Genomic DNA, 10,510 nt, shown 5'->3' on the forward strand with positions numbered 1-10,510 from the left:
CTAAGGGTCAATTTTAGCATGGCCAAATCAACCTAACCTGCACATCTTTGGACTGTGGGAGGAAAATGGAGCACTTGGAGGAAACCCACACTGACACGAGGAGAATGTGCAAACTCCACACAAACAACTATTATAGAAGACTGCCATTCTGTAACCTTGGAATTGGCTGTATGGCCAGTTAAAACTGTACTCAAAACCCAGTGAATATCAATCTTATACAAACAGGAAAAACTGTCACACTGCACCTCCCCCCCGCCCCTCCACCAACCCTGGAAGGGGGTGCAAGGTGAGCCGCCCCACACACAGTGTAGCTCAGTGTTTACAGTCACAGGGGCACAAGCTGCTGCCCAAAGCCCTTCAAACCACACAGACACTAACTTTAAAAATCGAGTCCCGCAGCTCTGGGCTCACACAGTCAGCAGCAAGGGTGGCGAATAAAGGTCGGGCACCAAGGAGACGGGCCGAAGGGCCGCTAGTACCGGGAGGCGAAGCACCCAGCAGGCCCGCCGCCTGGGCCTGGCAGCAGCGGCTGAGCGGGGAGGAAGCGGCGCCGCTTACCGGAGTGTGGGGCCCACGCAGGCCGCGTCAGTGCTCTCGATCTCCTGCAGGATCCGCTCGTGTTCCGTCACCGTCTCCAGGGCCTCGGGCTCTGCCATCTTGCGGCTCCGGCTGGAGGGAGCGGCCGAGGGAGGTTAGCGGCTCATGACCCGACCCCGTCCTAGACCTGCCCAGCCCGGCGAGGCCAGCACTGGCCCCAGCCCCAGCCCCGCGGTCACGTCGGGGGGGGGGCGAATGTGAACACCAAGCCGCCGCTCACCGACCCGCCGCCACTTTCACTTTGCAGCCCATCCCGTGCGCGCGTGCCCGACAGCAACCTGCCAGTGCGCTCCCGGCAATGCGCGGGCGTGTGGGAGTGGGGAGTGCGCGCCCGCCTCACTTCACCTGCGGTACATCCTGTATCCTTGTTTTAAATCAATGAGATATACATAAATAAATCCAACGCTTAGTGTTGCACCTCCTTCCACAGACTGCATCGACATTAAATTGCAACAAAAACTCTCCAAATTAAATAAAAACTGCATACAAATTACATTTGCAGAAATTTCTGCAATCGACATGCAAATTAAATTGCAGAAATTTTAAAAATTAATTACATCCAAATCAATAAAACTGCTAGAAACAATGGGTGAGTCACTGTCAAACACCTTGAAATTGAGGGGGAATATCAGGCTGGTGAAGTGCATAAAATAAAACACTGACAGGTTTAGCACCAAAGAGAAATAATGCACTTTCACAGCCCCAACCCAATCCCACTTCAGATTTATTCACAAGAATACGCTTGTGCAAAGCATCGCAGGTGCACGAGCAGATGATTGCATGCAAGCAATAAATATTTTGTTAAATAGGACTGGGGTGTGGGTTAGGAGGAACTGAGAATAGCTAGTTCCAAACTGCGACTATAGGAGAGGAGAGGTGTTGAACTGCGGCTGTGGGAGAGGAGGACCTACACCACAAAGGTTAGGCAGCCGTTACGACAAAGGCCAGACTGCAAACCAGTTGTTAATGTTTGACCACTTCTCTGCAAGAGTGGTCTAAATAAAGACACATGAGTAAAGCTATGCAAGTGTGATGTCGGATCATTCCCACAGTCCTGCCTCTCAGCTGGGCAGCGTTACTAAAAACAAATTGCTATTTATTTAGAGGCCAACTGTTTCTTAACTTTGAAGATGGTGCTACCTTATGCTCCCTTACGTTCTATAGAAGACGTTAATGCCCCCAGTGAACCAAAACTTCTACGTTTAAAAAAGTTAAGGTAGTAGATTATGAAAGCTGAACCCCCTTAAGCAGTTTCAGCTAAGAAGGATAAGCTTCTAGAATGGGTACCGAACGAGAAAGGGCATTGTCCTTTCATTGCTGTTAAAAATAGTTTGGAATACAATACCGAAGAATAAAAAGTTTCTAAATGACGTTATATTACAAGACGCTCAATAAATTTGCGTAAATCTAGTTTTTCACGTGGATCAGCTAAATGACAAACTGAAGCTGAAGTCACGAACATAATTAAAGCAATTTCCTCATACCTTGTTACTTGATGCTTATATCTACCCCCACACTGATATCGCTGAAACAAGAATAGAAGAGCTTAAATAGTCACTATCAGCCGAGAACTGTGTATAACAGGTGCTCCAGAGACACTAGGGAACTCTGGCGATAGTCTGAGTAACCCAAGCAAACTTATGCAGACTTGTGTGTGTGTTACCAATTTTCTGTCGTAAAGAATTGTCTTTTCACACGCTATTACCAAACTATGATTTATTATAATGGTGCTTGACTAGTACTTTTTATACAAGTAACACTCACCAACGGAGACCTAATGTAGCAGTCAAAGTAATTGTTAATTTAAACTGGAAAGTTACATTTTTCCCAGAAGTAACCACTCCTATTTATCCCACATCATCTTGCGTTCTACATACCCCCAGAATATCGATTGGGAATTAGAAATGCAAACAGGGAAATTGACAAAAACTAACATACTTTTATCCATATAAAAAAAATTAAACTGCTTAAATACGACAGAAGATTACGGCACCTACCGTAAACTTGTACCGAGTGGCAATTCCAGTGTTTCGATCTCAGAAAAAACATTTTCATAAATTTGATTTTCTCGATTTTCTTCCTTTCCAGACCGTGAGGCAACTGCTTTGCTTTCATAAGTCATTGTTTTAATATCCTGGTTCCTGGATTATTAAGTGAAATTTTCCTTGACTCAATAAAAAAAGTGTGACAAAGAAAGAATGCCGGACAAAACAATAACCTCAGAATTCCAGAATGATCAGTCTAAATGTTATCGTTACGATTTTATGTAGAATCAAGACATACAACTTCCAGTTCAGGCTATTCCACCATCATATCAAGAGATGTGACTGGAGACGATTTATTTATAGCACATGGCTATTTAAAGACTATCACATTTCACAGTCCGGCTGATTAACCTTTTACAACACCAAAGAGACAGCCTACACTTTCTTTAGGAAAGTTAAGAAAAACCATTCCCTGTTAATCGTTTTATGGAATAGCGAAGTATCCAATAAAGTACGACACGGGACCCCTAAATGCCGTTGCAATAGTCCCAATATAACAATTAAGAGAGTATTTCTCCCAGAAAAGACTTCCTGATGTTGAAACCAACCAACGACTTATCCCTCAAACTCCAATGCAGATGACTCGGCTATTCGTCATAGAAATCATCATCACGTTTTATTAACCACATTTTGGGCTTAAATTGCTAGCCTGTGCACCGAAAAACTGGGATAAAGCTGTGAAACGTGCTGTATATTTGTTGTAGGCTATAGGGTCTAAGCGAAATGAACTGTTGCATTTATATAGCGCCTCCGGACGTCCCATGCACGTCCCGGCCAATTAAATGCCTTTTTTTGACACCAACCAAATAAACGAACTCAAATTAACATAGGTGTCTTTAAGGTCGAACCAAGTAGACAAACTCAAATTAACTTTTCTCAAATGTAGTGAAATTGAACAGTGTAGAATCTGAACAAAAATAAACCAAGATGAATGTGCAAAAAAAAACTCAAATTAACTTAGGGACAAATTAAAAGGGACAGCTCCCCAAAAGGAAGAGGGGAACAGCCCGAACAAAAAAACAAAGTTGAATGGAAACTTAAAACATCAAATCAGAAGGTGATTATTAGGGTCAATAATGCACCCCAACCCCTGTGGTGCCCAGCAGGCGCGGAAGTCATCGACTGCGCCCGTGGACACCGCATGCTCCCTCTCCAGTGACACCTGACTGCGAACATAGCTGCAGTAGAGGGGCAGGCAGTCGGGATGGATGGCCCCACAGCCCTGCCCCGATCGCCCGCTGCCTGGACCTGTAAATGGCACGTTTCGCCAGGCCCAGGAGCAGGTTCACGAGGAGGTCGCCATTCCGACCCATCCCTCTCCGTACCAGGTGCCCGTAGATTCGGAGCATGGGACTGAAGTGCAAACAAAACATCAGTAAAAGGTTTTTGAGGAAAACAAATAGATTGTGCAATATAAAACATGAAACGTAGACATGGTCCACAGACTCCACGAGGCCACAGAAAGGGGCAGCCTTGGGGGCCTGTGAACCGGAAAAACCTACGGTTGTACAGCACTGCTGCATGCAGCACCCTCTACCCCAGGTCCCCAAGATAATTAGGGGAAGTCCCTCCAAAGAGGGACCTCCACTGGGGACCTCCTCTGCCCGGCAGCAACAAGGTCCACCAAGGTATATCCGGGCAACAGGCGAGGATGCGGTAGTGGAAGGTAAGTATCTCTTTTTTTGACAGCCCGTACAGGAAATGCCTCCGCACGGTGGAAAAGGGCACGGAGGACATTTCCACGAGGCAGCACATACAGTGGGGCACTGACCCTGGGTGGGTCTAGGCTATGGGCCCATATGAAATTCCATCCGAGCAGGGGAACGCTCAGGCAGATCCCACCGCATATCTGTGCTGCCTTGAGAGCGCGTGCGCACTCGGGGCTGAGCACGACCGTACTGAGGTCTTGAATGGCTTCGGCCACGCATCCAGACTGCTATCCTTATGCACTCAGCCAGCACGTGGAGGGTCATACAGCCCCTTCCTCCGCAGTTTTGGTCACCCCGGCATCCACGGCCCTCCTCTGTGCCAACCACCTGGTTATATGGCTGGAGCTGCAGATTCCTGAGCAGCGGCTCTTGCACGAGAGCTGCTACTCCTGACAGGGGAGAGCTGCGTTGCAAGGCAACCACATTCCAGGCCACGAGGACATCCTAGTCAAAGACAGGCAACTCCTACAAGGCGGTCGGAATACGCCCCAGATTGATATGGAGGAGGTTGTAATTGAAGCCGTGCAACAGGCAGAAGAAATATGTCACCAGGGCACACCAACATGGAGTAGGCGCGATGTAAAGGTTTCTCTGCAGGGTCTGGAGGCAGTAGATCGCTACCTGTGTGCGAAGACACACCAGACCTTGGCCACCCTCCTCAAGTGGGAGATGCAGAACCTCGGCAGAGACCCAGTGCAGCTAATTGTCCCAGAAGAATTGCATGAGGGTTTTCTACATACTGGTGACAAAGCCAGGTGAAGGGGTCAAAGTGACCAGCCAATACCACAGCTTGGAGGCAAGCAGCTGGTTTATGATGAGAACTTGCGTCCTGTAGGACAGCACTCAGAGCAGTCTTGTCCAGTGACTCCGGCAGGTTTGGCCTCCAGCTCCCGCCAGTTTGCCGGCCAGGATTCCTTGGCTGGACAGAGATGGAATCCCAAGTACAGGAGGTTGGTCCTGCTCCAGGTGAAAGGCCTGGGCTCCTTCGGAAGGGGGTCCATTTCTAATGGACCGACCAGGAGTCCGGAACACTGGGCCCAGTTGATCCTGGCGATGGACACGGTGGAGTACACCGCCTGGCATTCTTGCAACCTCTGCAGGTCAGCCGGGTCCGTAAGCATGAGGAGCACATCATCGGCGTAGGGCGTCCGGTCAATTAAGTACTTTTGCAATGTTGGTACACTCGTAATGTAGAAAACACAACAGCCAATTTGAACAGAAAGGTCGCACAAACAACAATGTAATAATAATCACATAATCTGTTTTAATGATATTTTCAGGGTTAGATATTGGCTAAGGACTCTTAAGAGAACTTCGAGTGATTGGAGGTCTCATTTTCAAAAATGACATCTCTGACAGAAACACAGAAACATAGAAATTAGAAGCAGAAGTAGGCCATTCAGTGCTTTGGACCTGCTCAGCCATTCAGCTTGATCATGGCTGATCATCAAATTCAATACCCTGATTCCCGTCTTCTTCTTATATCCCTTGATCCTTTTAGACCCAAGAACTATATCTAATTGCTTCCTGAAATCAGACATTTTGGCCTCACCTACATTTGGTGGGAGTGAATGTGACACATTCACCACCTTCTGGGTGAAGAAATTTCTCCTCACCTCAGTTCTAAAAGGTTTACTCCTTATCCTCAAACTATGACCCCTAGTTCTGGGCTCGCCCACCATTGGGAATATTATTTCTGAATCCACCCTGTCTAACACTGTTAGAATTTTATAAGTTTCTATGAGGTCCCCTTTCCCTCTTCTAAACTCCAGCGAATATAATCCTAACCAACTTAGTCTGTCCTCATATGACAGACCTGCCATCCTAGGAATCAACCTGATGAATCTTCACTGTACTCCCTCTATAACAAGAACATCCTTCCTCAGATAAGGACGCCAAAATTGCACACAATACTCCAGGTGTGGCCTTACTAGCGCTCTATAAAATTGCAGAAAAATATCTCTATCCCTATACTCAAATCCTCTCACTACGAAGCCCAACATATTATTTGCGTTCTTTACTGCCTGCTGTACCTGCGTACTTACTTTCAGTGGCTGATGCATGAGGACCCCAAGGTCTCGTTGAGTATCCACCTCCCTCAATTTACACCCATTCAAGTAATAATCTGTCTTTGTATTATTGCCACCAAAGTGATAAGCTCACATTTATCCATACTATATTGCATCTGCCATGCAGATGCCCACACACTCAGCCTATCTAAATTATGCTGAAGCATCTCTGCATCCTCCTCACTGCTCACCCTCCCATCCAACTTTGTATCATCTGCAAATTTGGAGATAATATATTCAGTAATTCCCTCTTCCAAATCACTAATATATAATGTGAACAGTTGAGGTCCTAGCACAGATCCCTGCGAACCCCACTAGATACTGATTGCCAAGCAGAAAAAGACTCATTTAGGCCAACTATGTGCTTCCTATCTGTTAACCCACTTTCTATCCATCTTAAGATATTGCCTGCAATCCCATGTGCTTTAACTTTACACAGCAGTCTGTTATGTGAGACCTTGTTGAAAGCCTTCTGAAAGTCTAAATAAATCACGTCCACTGCTTCTCCCTCGTCAACTCTACTAGTTACGTCCTCAAAAAATTCTAATAGATTGGACATGATTTCCCTTTTGCAAATCCATGCTGATTTTGTCTGATTATACCACTGCCTTCCAAATGCCGAGTTATGAAATTCTTGATAATGGAGTCTAGCAACTTCCTCAGCACCAAAGTTGGGCTCACTGGTCTATAGTTCCCTATATCTGTACTGCACCTGAGCATCAACCTTTCGGGGAAAATCTGGGGCTTGAACTCTACATCTTCTGACTCCCAGTGGAGAGCACTATTACAGCTGGCACAGTTAATGGTATAAATTGCTTATCCTTTATCCAATTCTTTCCTTTGGAAAATAGAATATAATATTTAAAAAGCTATCCCCTAGTGATTGCTGTTATAGCACTGAGTTTGTGTTAGGTCAAAAAAGTTTGGGTGTACCTCAGAGCAAATATGGAATAAAACTTCAGACCAAGGCCTTGATCTATTCTGAATAGACTGTAGGTAGGTAAGGTAAGGCCTCTCTCTATGACCGTGCCATTATGTTGAATATAACTAACTCTAACCTGATGTGGTCAGATTTAAGACATGTTTTCTGGACACTTTATAAACTTGCTCAGTTCTTAACATTACCACAAAGGATTCTCCTATCTGAAGTCTCCTAACAGTACAAAACAGTTGACAAAATAAAATGCCACATACACTGGAAAGCTGAAATTAAAGTCAAGAATGATGAAAACATTTAACAAGTCAGATGAGTATTTCCTTCATCATTTCCTGATTTATATTATTAATAACAGTTGCTCGGTGAGCAAGACTTTTGGCATATGTGAGCGTAAATTACAGTGCCGGTTCCTATTGGGCAAAGTACAACTCTAAACTTTAACTTTTATTCTTCTTAGTTGTTTTTTACATTAAAAGTGTCTGATATCCAATCAGCAATCCAGCATAATTGCTGCCAGTGTTTCCAGGTGGATGCTGTAATTTGGAAGCTATTATCCTAGGCCATTGCATTACCACATGGTGGCACAATGGTTAGCACTGTTGCCTCACAGTGCTAGGCATCCAGGTTCAATTTCCAGCTTCGGTCACTGTCTGCCGAGAGTCTGCATGTGCCTGCTGGGTTTCCTCTGGGTGCTCTGGTTTCCTTCCACAGTTTGAAAGATGTGCTGGTTAAGTGCATTGGCCAACTAAATTTTTTTAAAGCATTTTTATAAAGCTACCTTTCAAGCAGCAGAGAGAGAAAGTCTACTGGGACAATAGTTATTCAGAAGATGTTCTCATCTATCTCATCAAGATAGAGGATGGGTCATTCAGGAATTCATGGTTAGGACATTAAAGCAACTAATTACCCAGGCCATGACAATAACCAAGTTCTATTCTAACATAAGCTAATCAATTAACTTCTGAAATCACTATGGCAAGCGAGGTCATGCGACTAGAAAAAAACATTTTACAAGGTATTTTAGTACAGTAACGAGGCTGCTAAAAATAAGAGTTCAGAAGAAATCTAGCAATGAACTCTCTCAAGTTCAAGATCCTATCTCTGATGCATTTTGGAAGCCACCGCAGAGATAGAGAAATTTCATCAAAAAGAACATCAGACGCAATCGCACTGACATTTGCAAAATAAGGATAATGGTTTAAAAGTGACTGTCTCCAGATATTGTGGTTTACATCAGCCTCAACATCACTGGAATTTCAAGACCACTTTGGAAAAATTCTGTGATGTGGAGATGCTGGCATTAAACTGGGGTAAACACAGTAAGAACGCAAGGTTAAAGTCCACCAGATTTATTTGGTAGCAAAAGCCACTAGCTCTCAAAGCACTGCTCCTTCATCAGGTGAGTAGGATTTCAGTTCACAAACAGGGCATATAAAGGCACAAACTTAATTTACAAAATAATGGTTGAAATGCAAGTCTTTACAGGTAACCTAGTCTTAAAGGTACAGACAATGTGAGTGGAGAGAGGGTCAAGCATAGGTTAAAGAGATGCGTATTGTCTCCAGCCAGGACAGTTAGTGAGAGTTTGCAAGCCCAGGCAAGTCGTGGGATTACAGATGGACATGATAGACTTATAGATAGACATGAACCCAAGATCCCAGTTGAGGCCATCCGAATGTGTGTGAAAATTAGCTATCAGTCTTTGTTCAGCGGTTCAGGGCTGTTGTGTGTTGTGAAGGCTGCCTTGGAGAATGCTTACCAGAAAATCAGAGGCTAAATGCCCATGACCGCTGAAGTGTTCCCCAACAGAAAGAGAATGCTCCCGCCTGATGATTGTCAAGTGGTGTTCATTCATCCATTGTCGTAGCATCTGTATGGTCCATATGAAAAATTCTGTGTCAACCACATATGAAAATTCTGTGCCAACCACATATACCAGCAAAGGACTCATAAACAATGAGCTCTTTTTTTATGGGTTTTTAATCAGTCAATTTTAATTTGGCAAAAAAGTAACCTCCTACTGTAGAACTTGTAATTTTGCACGTGTGTGTGTATGTGTGTGTGTGTTATGAAAATTGGAGTGTAGGTTTATCTGTTAAAACATTACAATATCTTTGTATTTTTGCCTGGCTAGGTTTTTAGCTAACAAAAAAACCGTTTGTTTAAGCTCAAAGCCCATCCAACTACTTTAATTGCAATCCCCACGTAAATGGTTAAACACAGACATTGAACCTTCAACCTTACAAATTTCAGAAAACCCTGTTACAATTAACCGAGGAGTTGGAGAGAGCCCGAAATGTGTCCTTACCGGTCTAACACAGTAATTTCTAATGCTTTTCCAAACACATTAATGGACTGCAGTTCTTAAAAGGCCACAAAATGCCATAAGAGGGTCTATTGTGATGATGAGAGAAAGCCGGCTACTTATGTACAGTACAGAAAAGACGTGAACAACATAGATGAAGAACTGGAGGTCCTACTACAAAAGACAGCTGAAATTCTCTCAAAAAGGTTGAATTTGTGGGAAAAATGGAATAAGTCACGCTTCTTTTTTCAGTGGGAGCTCACACTAGAATCTCCCACACTCTGTGCAATGCAGAGGCCACCAGCATGATTATCATTAGATTTCAGGGGGCCCGGGGGGCTGACAGTTCTGGACCTCTGCACACGCAGAGGGATGGAAGAGTTGCCCCCGACATCTTGAAGGAGTGTTGTTCTGTTTGGAAATACGCTCATTCTATGTTATAAACATATATCCAATTCACAAGGAGGGATGTCAATAATCAAGTTAATGCAGTCAGTCGGATCATTCATACGTGAATGCAAATGAGAAAGGGGTTTGTTGATATTAGGCAGAAGAAAAAGTTGCGTATACTCCTCACATTGACACATTTCTTATGGGACTATTCAGACATTAAACAAAACTAAATTCCTATACATTAAAGAAGGTAGGACTGTGTATAATGGAAAGAAGAACTGGACATGTTTTCTCAGTGAAGGAGGCTGATACGGAAATTTGATGTTCAAGCTTCCAGTTCAGGGCTACTCTTTGCTTTAACAGTTTATTTTCAGCAGGGTCAGCAGCCATGGATACTCATGTATACCCTGTTAACTTGCAATTAAATTTTCGGTGTACCTTCTTGTTCTAAAAAC

General features: G+C 44.2%; 1 protein-coding gene across 4 annotated transcripts in view; it reads right to left on the reverse strand.

The window, feature by feature from the left end:
* The window catches only part of LOC145354356 (exocyst complex component 6-like), a 159,932-nt gene extending 157,022 nt beyond the window's left edge, over nt 1–2,910 (reverse strand). For 2 of the 4 annotated variants that reach the window (XM_080205556.1, XM_080205554.1), the window contains exon 1: nt 559–760. In XM_080205556.1, coding sequence (XP_080061682.1) covers nt 559–656 — 98 coding nt within the window. In that variant the 5' untranslated portion in view covers nt 657–760. Of the gene's footprint in view, nt 1–558; nt 761–2,594 lie in introns of those variants that run through there. The other 2 variants (XM_080205553.1, XM_080205555.1) reach the window with 2 other exon arrangements.
* Between the last annotated feature and the right edge of the window lie 7,600 nt (nt 2,911–10,510).

The sequence above is a fragment of the Carcharhinus amblyrhynchos genome, chromosome 17 (genome assembly GCF_965287045.1).
Source record: "Carcharhinus amblyrhynchos chromosome 17, sCarAmb.v2.hapA, whole genome shotgun sequence".
NCBI lineage: Eukaryota > Metazoa > Chordata > Chondrichthyes > Carcharhiniformes > Carcharhinidae > Carcharhinus > Carcharhinus amblyrhynchos.